We start from the raw sequence: 16,881 nt of genomic DNA on the forward strand, positions 1-16,881 counted from the left end.
CTTATAAAAAGGATCCTCGTAGTGTCTTATCCCGACGACGATAATTTTCCTAACCATTTGTGACACTGAATATCCACAGAAACAAAACAACAACACACAGCCTTAGTTATACACGCATCGTATAAATAGCACTAAACATTATTCAATAAATGTCCTTGCACAGACATGATTTTAGTGAGTTAATGGTCGGCACTCGGCGTTAAAACAATGAGAGCAGCGAGGCCCGCCGTATATCATGACGCGCGTTGAAACACAGTAACGTCAGTAACCATACCGAGAACACGACCGACCGCGCGCGGGCCGCACACGAAACTGTTTTACGCAATACAACAGTCAACAGTGAACAGACACGCCGCGCCGCATACCAGTCGAATAAAGATCACCTCGATTACGAGCGAAGCGCGTCCAAACAACGCAGAAAATTGTAAACAAAGATTGTAGCTGGCCAAAAGTTTCTTGACCGACTTCTCCCATCTCAATCTCGATGGCGGAACCCACATAGTGCTCATTGGGTAATTTTTAACACAAAATTTACGCAAATATTGAGAGAAACCTTGGGCTAGGCAGTTTGTAACCGGAGTCACGTGTCGGTAAAGTTATTGACAGTAAACTTATATGAGGAACGGTGTTGCAATGATTGGATGTCGTATATGGATAACATGAATTTCAAATTAATATTCAAGAAATGTATTCTAGAGTTCCTGAATAGGTATTGCAGCGTGTTAAACGTTCAGCTGAGAATATTTAATCACTTAAAACAACGGTCTTAACAGTTATAATCGTAAGCAATTTAGTTCCACAACTATGATCAACGATTCCTTTCGATAAAATTTAAAATCTTTCTAGATTTACGATCAAACGCCTAATAGATTAATAGACCGCTCCAATATGTTTAAAATGTCCAGACCGACGTAACATATATTGATGACCTAATTTTAGAGAAAGCAAGGGAATTGGAAGCGTTAAGCGGGCTCCCATTTCAGCGAGTAAGCATTTCATAAAGTGTTCATCCCGGGAACATATTAACACCGCTTATTTTTAGATAATAATCAGTGTGGGGCGTGTGGAACGCCTATAGAACAGATGTGCCCAGAGTTAACGGTATTCAAGCGTCGAGGGAGCCTAACCAAACAATTTATTGTACTCGGAGCAAAAAACGCTCTGCGTTTGTCCAACTCCAAAATGAGTCACTCTCAATGGCCCTTACGATTGTAATCCGTGAACAGGGTGGTACGGCTTTCATTGATAGATTTAATTCATTTTACATGTACTGCGGGCGAGGAAGCAAATTAAGTAATGGAGCGGCAAGCGAAAAAACGAGGAATCCCCTATATTAACGAGAATAAAAACGCATTACGAGCAGTTATAAACTAAAGAACGTTTAGCGATCGATTAATGCCTGCCATTGAATCGTGGAACAATGCCAAATTGACGCTTCATTTCATTGCCACTATACTTTTTCAATATAATTTCCGAGCAGCGGCCAACCATAATAAACACGGAATATCGTAATCTTCAAACCGCGGCGAACAGACGAGGCGTTTTAAATAAATTACGACTGTTCATAAAAACCGGGGATGAGATCATAAAGACCAACGCGAAAGTCCAAATAAAATTCGCAACTAGTGCCAACGGTTCCTGGAAACTCAATTTAAATACACCTGACTTCTCGTAACGGACACGAGCGGAGCGGTACTACTTTACTTTTACTGCTTTGACTGACTGCATTAAGCCGAGATAAAGTTCCATTTGAAATATGGTAATACATACCAAGCTTATAGTTAAGGAAGTTAATGTTACTCTGACTACTTTGGATTGAACAGTTGCTTTTAAAATAACGGGTGAAGTAAAATACATAGAACAAAATTAATATTGACTGAGGTAAAACACAGAACCAAGGAATCTTCTAGTCTAGAGTGTAGCGATTGCATTTGAAAGGAGGCTTCCTCAGTATTAATTAGTGACTTCTGCTAAAGGTTGAAAACAATTGTTTGCAGTAAGTTGTGACGCAGATACACAATAAACTTCACGTTTCAGCTGATCTCCACAATCGTGAGGGTCACAGTTCAATAGGGAGTATTCAGGGAATTGGTGCGCCACTTGTGCGCCATTACAACAATCGCTTCAATTGGAAATTACGTATTTGTTTACACTTTACTGCTGACATTGCAAACATTGAGTGCGAATTCATTGAAATTAATTTGCAAATCATAACAAAGCATTGGTGGTATTGATGGTACTCGTAATGAAAAGAAACTGGAATTAGTATTAATGCTATTTTACAGAAGATATGAGCAAAATTCTAAAATTATCGTGATTTTCAACAACCTTTATTTCAGATCCAGGCGCATGTAAAGACGTTGTATCTTTTCAATATGCTCCTATGTATACAAAAGCGAAATTTGGCCTAAACGGATCTAAAATGCTAACTAATGTAATAAATCATTACCTACCTAGAGTACCTACTCTACTTACACATAATCAGCAAACCAAGGTTATCAACCATCCAACAACGATTAAAATAACTCGTTTACAAAAATAAAATCAAAACATTATTTTTAAATAAGGATCATAGTAAAGTACTTATTTACCAAAACGAAATTGGAATTAACATTCTCAAAAAAAGAAAGGAAGTAAAATTTTCAACGAAACCTTTAATTCGTTTTAGGTAGTATTATAAAATAATACTATTAATATTCATAAACTGAATTTTAATATTCAAATAAATGCATGGGTATCAAATCATTATTCAAATTATTGTTGGTTAAAATTAACTTTAATATCATAATAAGTAGTGTTGAGTTTCGACACTGTTATCTATGTCAATAGCCGTTTTATATGTATAACTAGCGAATTTGTTATTCTACAAACATGGAAATAAATTCTATGGGTCTTACGTCACTTTTTAGTTTACATAGGTTTCATTCACCCCTAATAATGTAAGAGATGATTCAATTTTTGTATTCAATCATTTAAACAAATTATTTTTTCTCATAATTAAGTTGTTATTTTATTATTTAGTCACAATAAACTAATATTACGCTATTCTTCATTATTATTGTAATTAAAATTTTTCGATAGTAGGCTTACAAATTATCAAAATTATTTTTTCAATATTTTTTTATAGTAGAAGGTCTAACTTCTAAGTACGGACATCTGCTGATGACTTCACTTATGTCTCGTTACGCGATCCAGTAATAGATATCTGTGTGAAGTTCGTGCATAACGAATCGTGAAGAAGCGAAAGTGAATTTCCGACCTTGCCGCTAACAGTTATTCGAACATTCGAACGCGCTCTCTTAACATTTCGTACATTTCACTATTGCCATTACCACCATTACTGTCTACAATTAAAAAGAATTACTTCATCGCCGCCGCTTATTGCTGTAATTTCGTCGAGAAGGTTACGCCAAATTATTACTTTTACTCGAATTCCTTTGCTCCAGTATAGAGCGTATGTTTAACTTTCCATTGAAAAAGATATTAACATACGAAGGAAATTTTAACGCGTATTTGGCACTTTGAGTGATAATCATCTTGTGGAAAGGCAAATTTACAAATTGCAATTAACTCGTTAACTTCAACAGGAAACGTAGACCAGTTCACTAGATTTCAACCAACTAGCATGTTCAGTAAAATACACAATATTATCCATACACAAATAATTAGGTTAATCGACCCAACCCCGCGCTATAAATTCAGGTAATAGAACATCATACCATAATAATAGACTCACGAAACGGCCGACACCCACATAATTATTAATGTTGGTTCACACACCGAGGAAGAATTATTATATACAACTAATGAACAGGGTAAACTCTCAGGCACGTGATTGCTAAATATGCCAACCAAACATCACTTTTATCACCAAACGGTAACATTGAAGCAATAGATTCAAGAAAGTTTTTCCACTATCGATCTTTGTTAGGTATTCCTGTGCCTCCCAGGAAACTCCACAGTTTTAGGGTTAATGGTTACTAACGTTGATGCTGATTTACATGAGGTTCAGTGGTCTCGAAAACATTATAATGATCCTCAAACAGTGAAAGAAATACTGGTACCCACAATTAAATTACTGCTGATGCTAGCCCTGCTAGCCATTAGCCACAGACAAAAAAGGAATCCTTTCTACGGAAGAATAGATTAAATAAATGTCAGATTGGGAAAGAATGACATTTTGTCTCTTCCGTTGGAAAAACCCATGTCAACTCAATTACACATTGTCCTTGCCAATCAAGTTTTTCGTAATGCTAACCATAGTTTTGGTTGCGAGGAATGATTTTAAGATAAGATAGACATGTTCATCTTATACAATTAACTCAACGAAATACGTATGGAGGAAACAGAGCGAGATAATAAGCAAGGTTTTGCGTCTGCGTCTGCTAGCAGTACCTACTGGCGTGAAGAAATAGGTATTTAAAACTTTGAAAACATATTTTCCCATATCTGAGTTAATCTTGTAAGCATATAAAACTTGTTATCTATTTCATTGAATATCCAACGATAGAGATCATGTTTAAAGGATCAAGTTTAGTGGACCTAGAGGTTTGAACGGAAAGGAACCTCACATTGGATTTTCAAATGAAACTGAATTACTTAATCACATTTTTTTAATCAATTATTCCAAAGCTGTTACTCATACGGGTGTAGTTAAACCAATATCAATCGCACCAACGACCATGGATGTTATCACTCAATTATTACTTATTAATACGGGCTATTAAAGTCCCCCTGTGTGCAGCAACAGTAAAATTCCCAGGGAGTTCCGCAGGGTCATTGTCCTGCTATAATGGGCTACTCGAGGAAGTCGTCATTGTAAAGAGAATATAACCTTTAGTGGTGTCTCTTCCGTCGACGCTCTACCGATACCGTCCCCGTGTGACGAGACTGCGTAATAAGGCTTTTCTAGACTAACTCGAATTATAAAACCCATCCGTGTACACGATGTATATCCTGAGGCACATTAATTAGTTCTCTTGTGGGTCAAGCATTTATTATAACAAAGGTTAATTATAAAAAATATTTTTTCTTTTAATCGTTTCTTACTTATTTAATCGTACTAAAGAAACACATTAGTAGTAACTAGTAAGATTACCTGTCTACGTCGAAGCACTAATATCCTAAGATCCGACCGTAAAATTCTGCATGAATCGTTTTTTTCGATCAAATATATTTTAAAATAATCTTCAGAACGTATAGAATGGATTAATGTTGGGTTGCCTTGTTAAAAGTAGCCGCATAGTGTAACCAACAGTTTTTTTTTTATAAACACTGTTACAAAATACATATATTTTTATATATTATGTATTTAGTTTCCTGTTTTTTAAAGTTTCTCAATATTATGTTATTCAATTAACGAACATGCTCTAACTATTGGAAAAAATAACTGCCCTACGTAGAAAACAAGGTGCCTTTTTAAGGTTAGACGGAAAATTGATGTAAATTCCAGCAGTTTGTTTAATTCTGTATGTAATAACTTTGAAAGAAACATAATTATACTTAATATAAAATGTAATAGATATTGGTAGGTCGCTAATTACTTTACGTTTTGCAACATCACAGTAATCAGGCAGCCGGCTTGATTGATGACACAATTTCGTTAGCTTATATATGCATCCAATCGGCCGTTTTGTGCCCATTCGCTTGGAAAAAGTAAACGAAGCTTAATCATACATTTTGAAGGCCGAATACGATCAATATATAGCTCGATGGTGACTACTGAGTTCAAACGACCAGAAACCTGAAACCATCGCCAACGGAGAGTGCTACTGAGGCTTTGACAGCCTTAAAGCCCCCAAACCCTAGGGCCTATGCTATCAGGTACGCGGCCAAAATTTGTGCAAGCTGTATTTAATACGGATTTCAGCGAATCGTGTTTTAAATGTCCCATTCACGTATATTAACTCTGTAACGGCAATAATAAAATAAATACAACACACACGGAAAATCCCGTGTTTTAATACGGTGTCAAAACTCGAATGTGTGATTAAATATTTCGTAAATCACGTAATATAGAATAGATTAATATGCAATACGAAGACGATTGGCTAAGAGAATTCTGTTAACGGTTCTGGACCGTAACTCACATTATGTAAGTTTCGAGGTTGTCGCTATTAAATTCGTAGTACAAACGTGAAAACCTTCGAAATCGTATGGTTTTACGAGTTGCTCAACTAATTTAATTACATTATCCCAAAGCCACAGAGATAATTGGGCTTATTTGAAGGTGTTTGTAGAAAAAACGACTAAATAACAAAGGTAAATAACTCAGTATAACACAAAATATCAAAGATATGATTTATCACGAGCCCTTTAAAATTCAATAGGCTGATTCATAGAAGACTAGGCTGAGGCTATACAAGAATAGGCTGATTCATAGCAATAGATAAAATATAGAATCCAAACTAGAATGTAAAAAGTAGAGACTACAGAAACAATTGAACTAGATAATATAAAAACAAAACAAAAGGCGACAGCAGTAAGTGAAACATTGTAAGACGCATGTAATTTTTTACCACCGCCAGCAGTGAACGATGACATGGCTTTAATTTAATAAGAAAGTAAGCCCGCCCCACCTACTTGTACGGCTTCATCACCTCTGGTTTATGATATCATACCGCACGCTAGAGAACGAGTTTATGCAACACTGTCAATGATCTCTTAAATATATACGGCCCGGCTGGTCTAATATTATACACATAAAGACGTATAAATTAATATTAAACCCAAGCGTTTTTGGGTTAATTTTAGCTGTCACCTTCAGTTTTGTGGTAAAGGTTTCGAGTTAATTAAGGTCACCGCAGAGTTTTTATTAAGTCGCATTTGCTAAATCTTAACTAGTAATCAAAATTAACTAGAATCCATTAGAAGTTGTTGTCACGTTTTTCAAAACCGTGAATAATAGCCGCGTGAGGTTGAAATTGAGAAAAATGTTATGGTCCGTGGTCAAATCGTTTTAGTATATTGAAGAATTCGTTTTCCATTGTCAAATGTCGTAACGAAACGAGCAAAAACAATCGCGAACGTCATGTTTACGTCAGCACCATTGTTTGTAGAAGACTGTTCCACCTGTTCCAATATGACATGTCGTCCCAAAAAGATTAACCAAAGGGCCTAATCATCTTTACTACTAAGGTTTAAAAATTATTGACACAGGGGTTGCAAGGGTCCCTTGCAATGCGCTAACCTAACTAGACAAAAAACTCCACTGCAGAATTACAGGAACTTAATGGTGCTTCTCAAGCTCAAATCCAACTAACCATTTAGGCCACAGAACACATTAAGAGGATTCCACACCGCCGTTTTCCCATACAAACGCTGTCCCCTGTTTCCTCCCTGGATAATGCCGGTAGAGTTATGATTTTTTTCCTGAATATCTATGGCCACTATTAGCATGTCCCTATGTTTTCTTTTTTTTCATAATTTTATTATTAAAAAAGATAAGAACCTCCAAAAACCCAAAAAAATGGCAAGATTTTCCTCTGTGTTCAAACACCCAGAAAACAAAACTGACTAAAATATACAAAAAAAATATAAAACATAACAACACAGCTCAAGCCTTGTTTTAATTCTTAATGAAAAAAGTACTTAAATCGGTTAAGTTTTGGAGAAGGAATCAGCGGACAACGAATCGAAGATTTTCTGTTCTTTTATTAGAACTTTTGTCGTGTTGCCTCTATCGTGCTCTGCGGTGGGAGACTTGAGATTGGTGAGACAGCAATACATTTTCAAATACAGTATAAACTCTATATAACGACACTGAAGGGACCGTGCATTTTATGACGTTATATAGAGTTGTCGTTAAATGGAGAGAAGAAAAATCAATACTTTTTCGTCAATATGCAGTGATTTTCTTTTACTAACCATATTTACAGTTTGCAAGTTATGTATAACTGAGAATATGATAACGAATAGATATTAATAATCCATGACTCCTTATTATTAGTAGGGACTAGGGCCTAAAACAGCCTACACATGCAATCAATCTCAATTTGTAAACAAAAGGACTAATTTCTTAGAAAGTTCTGTATGCATGATGCCGAAAGTCGAGTTTATTGCGGGCTAGGATAACAATGCAAAAAAAAAGTACACAGCTGCGCAGTTTTTACTAATTTTAGTAATTTAAAAGGTACTTTTTATTGTTCAATTGTTGTATATAATGCTGACGCTATTGAGTGGGTGTGATGCTATGTAGAGTGTACCATTGTATGGTAGACAAGCTAAACCAACCAAAGTCAATTGATTTCGACGCTTTAGAGAGTTTGTCGTTAAATAGAGTGACGTTACATGGAGTTTACACTGTACCTACTTTCAATTTTTCTAGCCCCTGGTGTATCCTTTTAAAAGAGGTATTTGGGCATTGGAGCGTGCCAAAGAAAATATATCTTTAGGTACCTAAACCACGGACGTAAAAAAAATACGGACGGATCGCCATTAAGAAATGAGTGAAGCACCCTTAATAAGCCCAGGCGATCATATGTACACATCTTGCACTAACACTCGCACTGTAATAAGCCGATCGTACCGCCATTACGCAATTAGACTGCATCGCGGTGACACATCTTTGTCATTCATAAATAAAAATAAATATGCCATCTTGTGTTGTAAAATGGTGCAAGAACAATACAACCTTACACAAAAAACATCAAGGAATAATATTTCATAGGTAAGATAACATATTTTTAAAGTATTTTGATAAAATAATGTAAATATTAATTCAACTTCAACAGGTCAGTAATGTCCATAACAAAGTGGGGAAATTTTCCCCAAACCGGGGAAAATTTTAAATTATTTTTAAATAAAAAATAATTAATTTTATTGTCTTTTATTAGTGTCATGTAAGTATTTAGCATACTATTGACCAGTAATTAGGCAGGAATACAATAATAGGGGTGTAGACAGTAAACGAAATCTAATACAAATTATTGTTTTTTTGAGTTTGCATTATAGAATTACCGAAAATACATATTTTACTTAATAACTTTATAATATTTTTTTATATTTAATAAGTGATTTTTTTAATTGAAATAAGAGTGTATTTATTTTTTATACATATTTTTAGGTGTAACAAAATACTTATGTACTATCAGAGAAGTTGATTCCTATGCAAATCGGGGACATAAGTAGTTTGGTTGCGTTACGTCAAACCCAGCCGACAGATCACAATTAACATTGAATTGACATAAGTATTCGACCAAATAACGTTGGTCTGTCAATTGCATAGGAATCAACTTCCTTAATGGTACATCTGTAAAATAAATATATTTCCTAAAAATAGTCTACACCCCTATTAATTTCTTAATTTACAAAAGTGGATATAATTGTTGTTTGACGACCTCTGTGGCTCAGTGGGTGGGCTGTCGGTGGCACAAGCCGGAGGTCGCGGGTTCGAATCCTGCCGACGGAACAAAAATTTTTCTAAGTTCCTGGGTCATGGGTGTGTATTAAATATGTGTATCATATAATAAAAATCTTAAATATATGTATAGTATAACAGTATTAAATATATTTCCGTTGTCTGGTACCCGTAACACAAGTCCTTCAGGTACTTAGCACGGGGTCAGACTGACGTGGTGTGAAGCGTCCATAGATAAAATTGTTGTCTTAGATTTCCTTCAGTAGTAGGGGAGGGAAGGTGCTATCGGTGTAGTCACCCGAGCGTCATTGAGACCTAGTAGGAATGATAATATTGAATGGACCTCTAGACCAGGAATAAATTTAACACCATGTTAGGTGATTTGATTTGACGTTAGCGCATGGTAGAACTCTCGATAGCTCTAACAGGCCGTTAACTGATTTAACAAGCCATTATTTATTTAAAATTACTTGATTGTTTGATGAAACGGGTTACGGGTCTTAAGTATCTTATATCTTTTCGTATACAGGTTTCTTATATAGGTTTCGGGGGCGATAAATTTGTCTAGCTAGGAATTATTTTTAGAAAATGTCATTTTATTCGTGTTTTATCGAATACCGAGCAAAGCTCGGTCAAATAGCTAGTAATAATTTTATTATTGTAAATGTTTGTACATAATCATTATTACTAATAATGTTATGAAAATAATATACTTCTCTGTACGTAATATGTGTTTTTTTTCTATCTATAGTGTCATAAAAATAATATTTTCATTATGACATCTTTAACAACCGCTTACATTTCTGAAGCGAAAAAACATAAAAATATGTTTAAGTATAAAAAATAACATTTAACTTGTCTGAGTTTACAAAAACAAGTAGGGAAATTTTACAAATTTATGATTTATATGGCAACCCTCATATCACGCACACGTCCTACACGGGCGGCCATAACTAGGCTTCACTCGTGATTAGAGAAGGTTACGTCCGTACTTTTTTTACGTCCGTGACCTAAACCACTTGAAGCCCATAACCCTCCTAGCGCCGTCGCGTAAGAATAACATCGATCAAATTGAGTATGATCATGTAAGGTTGCACTTAACAATTTCGGCGCTGTGTATACAGCTGTTGAATGAAGCGCTCGGATTGGTTGCTCGGAACCATCTGTTGAGATTGTATGGAGATAGCCGCCAGATGAAAACATAAAAACGGTCGGCCCGTATCCGCTAGTTGCGAATATAGGCAGCTGCCGTGCAAAAATTACAAGTGTATCGTTTCGAGACTCACGGTAACATTTTTGATTACCAAACAATCGAGTTCAGATTTTAAAAAGATAGTACATACTTACTTAAAACTTATGACTGAAATTATGGAAAATTGTTAATACCACCAAAACATACCTGTTAGAAAATGGGGCCGAATTCCTATCGGCTAATTATTGGCCTAAAAAATGAGTTGAAATCCAATCCAATGCCAGGTTTAGATGCACTTCATCGATCATTAATCATAATCATCTTCATCAACAGCCTGATCCATAATTTAATCAAGTGTTACGTATAGCACGAAAACCTAATTAAAATGTAAACAGTGTTGAATATTAATTATTTTTTAACTTGCATCTTGTATGCCATAAGAAGACAAAGTAAAACCAAGTGTTTCGTGTTCAAAGATAAAAGTAAATTTTCGGATCGAAGAGAATGGAGAAAGTGTGGATATTATTTAACCAAGTTACGTGATTCGCTTTTTACTCTTACAGTTAACAGTTAATACATGTGACTTTAAAACGAAAAAAAGATTATTACATAATCGAGTAGCTATAAATAAGTAAGGGATACTAAAACTCTTATCGTTTGTTCTGATAAACCCAGCAACAGCTTACTAAGATGCGTCTGAAGAACGGAAGAGGAGAACTCTTCCGTTCTTCAGATGCATCTTAGTAAGCTTTGACGGACGATGGTGATAAAATTACGACGAGTAACATAAAGTCCCGTTACGATCGCTTAACTTAATAATATCATTGTGCTAGTTATAATGAAATGAATCACGCTTGAATGAAAATAAGCATTTCCTTGAACGGTGACAATGGATACTAGTAACACTATTGTAACACGAGCCGCAACGCAAAGAAACAATGCGATTGTAAAAAGAAATGTCGAAACGAACACAACGCACGTGTAAAACATAATTTTGATTGTATTAAAAATATAATTTTGATTGTATTATGATAGAAATGTTGCACTTACGACTCAACTACAACCTATGTATTTACAACAAAAAGAGACCATTGTGTAAATAATCAAAGTTTTAGATGCTGATACCATCTAAAAAAAACTTTTAAAGGCTTTTTAAACAAAACAGGAAAATAATAAAGGAACATTCTATTGACGGACATTAATAACTATTTAGACAAGACCCTGATAAAGCCGAATTTATTGCTGTGGAGAAAGTTTCAAACTTCACACATAGATAGATAATATTTAGTCATTCTTATCTAAAGAGATATTTAATAGCTATTTGTATCTAGCAGCAAACAGATATCGAAATGTCAACCAAATGAGGAATGATGTGACCGAGATTGATGATACCGACTAGCTGCTCGCCTGCGTATTGCAATACAAATATTTCATAAATCAATTTTATGTTCCAATAAGTGACATGAACTGGAGTAACGACATCGCATAAAAAATTACAACACGCAATTTCCATTGAACCGGCACCGATGTCCGTAAAAAGTTCGGGACTAAGTAAACACCGAGTGAAGTGCTTCTAATTTATTCTAGGAGTGGAAACGGAACGGAATTTGAGCGTAGTGCTACAAACAAAGCTTTTCTACGATTGTACAGCGAGTCGCGCGAACAATGGCGATCAGAGTGTAAAAAATTCGATTTCCTCTCGCGGCAATAACAGCCAATTAGATCATTTCCTCCGCGTACAATGGTATGTTAAAAACGCAGCCGCCACGCATGACGACGCAATAATTATGAATAACGAGGGGTGACACGGCTACGACACACTAACGAACTCCCACAACTAATGTTTGCTCTAAATTTAGAATATCCAAAATCGATGCACATTCCGATAAATGGTCCCTTTGTTTCGGCTTTCGCTTTCTTTCAAATCTTTCTTCGTTCCTAAGAATACCTCAAACAAAATTATTGGCTAAAAATAGATATTTCATTTATTTAATATCTACATTATAATATAAGTTGCCTTTAAATTAAACACTAAAGAACTAAAAAAAAACTCGTAGCTTCGTAATTCCGGAAACAATATACTCGTAATACTGCCCTTTTATTTTCACAACCATCCAAGTGGCTCTGTACTATTCTAATCCCTCCTAGATAAGTAAGTTCTATCATTCAATGTTAGACCACTTGAGTGCGATTGCACTAAAACGGATTATGAGGTAAGCGTGTCTGCCGGCCTCACTGAATCGTCTAAAGCAGAGTATCTCAAGGTGACTACAACGATAATATCGCTCGACTTGGTACTGTTATAACACCTCATTTATCCACTATCTACTCATTATAAACATACGAAGGAAATGCCTGTATCCATCGACATTAAATGCACGAAAGATTTATTAGTGAAATTGAAAGATCAATTGAATTCTAAGCATTAATATCATAAGGTCAGACTCTACTTGGAAACCAACATTTTGCTCACAAATCGGGTAGGGAAAGTTTTGGACACGAAGTTATAAATTTAGAGGGACCGAAATTAGGCGTATTCAATCGAGAGAAGTCGAAATTAAAACTTGATTCATCTTCTATACAAAAATTCTGGACCTGATGGAATTATGTTATAAATTGAAAATGGGCAAATAAAGTTTTTGGCGTGATTAAAAAACTTGCCAGCCAGCAGTTAATTACGATAATTTATCTGAAACTTCGAGTGTTTTTACCATTCTGGGTACGCGTATGTTGTTTATTCATGAAAACAACTCGACATACGAAAACACTTGTCAAGTTGCAGCTGTACGTATAAGGCTTTAATTATTACAGGTCAACAAAATCGAAAAAAATTTGTATCCTGCAAACTAATAGCAGTTCCTATAAGAGTTTTGTGTGCACGATATATGTTTCTATGAAGCTTTCTTTCTATCAGCTCAGATTTTTAAGATATTTCATTCCAAAGTTTCAAAAATCTCGCATTTTAGCCCATTTCAGAATCACATTGCTGTTGAAAGTATTCATTTTTATTAGTTTTGTAATATGTATGCCAGAGGGAGACACTTCTTATTGAGAATGTAACTTGTTTCAATGAGTTATGACTAATTTCCCCAATATTATGACGGTTTTCAAAATGCTTTACCTAGCTGATACTACGTGGAGTAACAATTTTTGTATGAAAAAAGAAAGTTTAGTTTACAACTCTCTTTTAATAACTAAATATAATATGCAATTTAAATTGAGATCTAAATAATAGATATTGTGTATATTTACTAAACATATTTTATCAAAACTCATGAAAATAAATTATTTCAATAGTTGTAAAGCGATTCTGAAAAAGACTAAAATTCTAGATTCTTCAAGAATCTAGAATTTTAGTCTAGATTCTTCAAGAATCTAGAACTTTGGAATGAAATATCTTAAAAACCTGAGCTGATAGAAAGAAAATTTCTTAGAAACATGTGATCGGGGCACAAAGTTCTTACAGAAACAGCTTTTGGTTTTCAGGCACCAAATTTATTGTTGACCTGTGTTATTTTGATTACGCCTAAATCTGTAACAGGTAGATTTGAGCGAGTTACATGTAATTAACACAAGACTGTTTTAACTCGAATATAAATCCAATGACCTAACATTTCTCACTTCACACTTTAGCCAGATTTAAACACAGTTTAGTAAAGCAGCAATTACAAAATATTATAACGTTTAAGTTCCTACCTATTACCTAAGACTACCGTCTCCCACAATATAGAGAAATATAGATAATATTGTCTTCTAGCTTTCTCATTATCCATTCTTTAGTCAGATCGAACTAAAAGAAAAAATATTCTAGCGTCGATGATGATTATAAAGTGGGCCTAGTAGCATTTGGTATTCGGACTCCGTGGCCCCCTTGTGTGAGAACTGATTGACTATTTCCGTCCATTGTGCCCACCCCTCGTGACGGAGTATTGGACTCCACAGCCGAATCTCCATCATCTATATTTAGAGGTGAAGCTGGTTACACCACCCTGACCCCGTTAAGTGTGAGTATAGCTGATTAGGTAAACGCATGTTACTGACGGTCTAATGCCTGTTTTCACCAACCGCTTCCTAACCTAACGCTAAGACATTGGAATTTTATTAATCAGAAATTTATTAAATGGAAAATACAAAATTGCTGTACCACAAATGGAAAATTGTAAGAAACTGATTATTGGAATCATATTGTATGAAGGATAATTTTACATAGGCTATAATATGAAAAATCGAAAAGAAAAAGAAATTGTATAAGTGTGACAATGCTTCTTGTCACACTTATACAATTTCTTTTTCTTTTCGATTTTATGTAAGAAATCATTAAAAAAGGCTAAAAGAAATAAAAAGAAAAGAAAAAAGAAATAATTACAAGAATAATAACAAGCCTTAATAATGTTAGGGGGGTGTGAATATATAAAAAAAACCTAACGCTAAGAGGTCCCCTTGCGGCCATTAAGGGTACATATCCTTCAAGATTTCACGAATTTTTGTGTGTCACGTTCGTCCTTAGGACGTACGAACTTTTGCAAAACATCACTTTTTGTTAAATGTGTTTGTTTTATGAGATATTTTATTAGGAGACTGTTGGTGAAAACAGGCATTAGTTCGCTTAAGCTGGTTAGATTAAAAAAAAACATAAGTTTATTGTTCTCCCAAAAGAAGTGCTACCTTTGGGGAATTTGAACCGAAGTTTGAACCTCTAATCATAATATAATCAATGAACCACATGTATGTAGAGCTTTGACCTTTTACCATCTTAACCTGATTCTGTATTGTGGTTCAATCAATATGGAATCCGGGTATGAAGAGGGTTGCCCGTCCTCATTCTGAATGTCAATGCACTGTCAATTCAATTCTGGCTAAATACCGAAATATATCGGTGTATGTTTTGTTTTCAACCAATATTCTATAGCTAGACGAATTATATTTTCGTTTGTTCAAGTTAACCTTGTACATTTGGTTGTACATATGTATTTAATAGGACAAGAAAAGCATTGCCAATCTGACTTAGTGGCTGTCATTTCGACCCAAAATGCGGTTCCAATTCGGAAACTTCGTAGTATTTTCGCAGACGTCTGAGAAAATTGCAGTATGATTGACGTAAGATGTTACACAGTCAATAAAACATCGCATTAGTTGATCTCTAATATTATTTAGCGCTAAGCGAATGAGTAATAGTTACCGAAACAGTTTTGCCGATTCAAATCCCAGACACCAATTTTCTTTTTCTAATTTAGATATACTAGAGATCGCCCAATGGTCGAAATTCGACCTTAGTTTCAACGACATTAGGACTAAAAATATTGACTTCATCATATTTTTTTCAACTCTTGTCTCTGGGACTCAGCTGATCTCAGACTGGCCGTGTAAGCATTGTCTAATAGTATCTAAGATTCAATAAAAAAAAACTATAATCCATTTTCAATTTGTCACTTTGTTGTCAACAGACTTCAACCATAAATAAAAGAGTATAATTCGTATGTGTAGGCTTGTCACTCAAAAATCTGTCATTTTTCCTAGTGTGTGTGTTGTTGTGTGTGTAATGTTTTATTTGTTAAAAAAATGTATGATAAAAGCATAATTTCAAAATAATATTAGCTCGATGCACTCCTTCACCATATAAACTATACTGTGCAAAATTTCATTCACCTACGTTTCCCCATTTTTCGTCAAAAGGGATACAAAGTTTTTGGCTCACTTGCGGAGTCAATTTGATTAAACTTTGCACAGTATGAAAATGTAAGGCGTACTTACTGCGTTTCAAAAGTTATCTACGTAACTTTACGGCTTCTGTAATCTTCTTCGACTGATAGAGAGCCTTATCGCTAATAAATCTTCGTGGCTATCGATTTCTCTATCCCCATTTTTATTCTGACGTTATGTAACCTATTACGTACTTATTACATTGCCTGTCCTATATTTTATAACATGTATAATAAATAATAATTTATTGGACTTGAATATTACAATTAAAATATGCTTTCGTATTAAGCATTATTTTATACATAACGGCACCTCCCAAACTCCCAAACCAAACCAACGGCTCCAAATCTGACGATATCTGGTTAATCACATCTTTATTTCAGCACCTAATGTACGCCCACAATCATGGAGGATGAATGCAATGTTATTCCACAGTCATTGAATCAGTTCCTAATACCGCTCGACGATCCGATATAAGTATACATAATATATCTTAGAGATAGTCATTAATATTGTTCATCTAAAGGACTACGACGTCTCAACAAATATCAGTATGTAGTTTTGGACTTGCGATATTGGTTTCGGTTTTGCGAGAACTAACTATATCCTATGTTACTAGTCTATTGATATT

The 16,881-nt window shown here is 34.8% G+C and overlaps 1 protein-coding gene across 2 annotated transcripts in view; it reads right to left on the reverse strand.

Moving 5' to 3' along the window:
* Nucleotides 1-16,881, reverse strand: part of LOC121727440 (phosphatidylinositol 4-kinase beta) — an 83,102-nt gene that overhangs the window by 39,984 nt on the left and 26,237 nt on the right. Inside the window, exon 1 of one of the 2 annotated variants that reach the window (XM_042115296.1) lies at nt 2-321. The exons of the other annotated variant lie outside the window; for it this stretch is intronic. Within the exon in view, the coding sequence (XP_041971230.1) occupies nt 2-57 (56 nt within the window). The 5' untranslated portion in view covers nt 58-321. Of the gene's footprint in view, nt 1; nt 322-16,881 lie in introns of those variants that run through there. 2 annotated transcript variants of the gene reach the window in all.

Source organism: Aricia agestis, chromosome 5 (genome assembly GCF_905147365.1).
Source record: "Aricia agestis chromosome 5, ilAriAges1.1, whole genome shotgun sequence".
Taxonomy (NCBI): domain Eukaryota; kingdom Metazoa; phylum Arthropoda; class Insecta; order Lepidoptera; family Lycaenidae; genus Aricia; species Aricia agestis.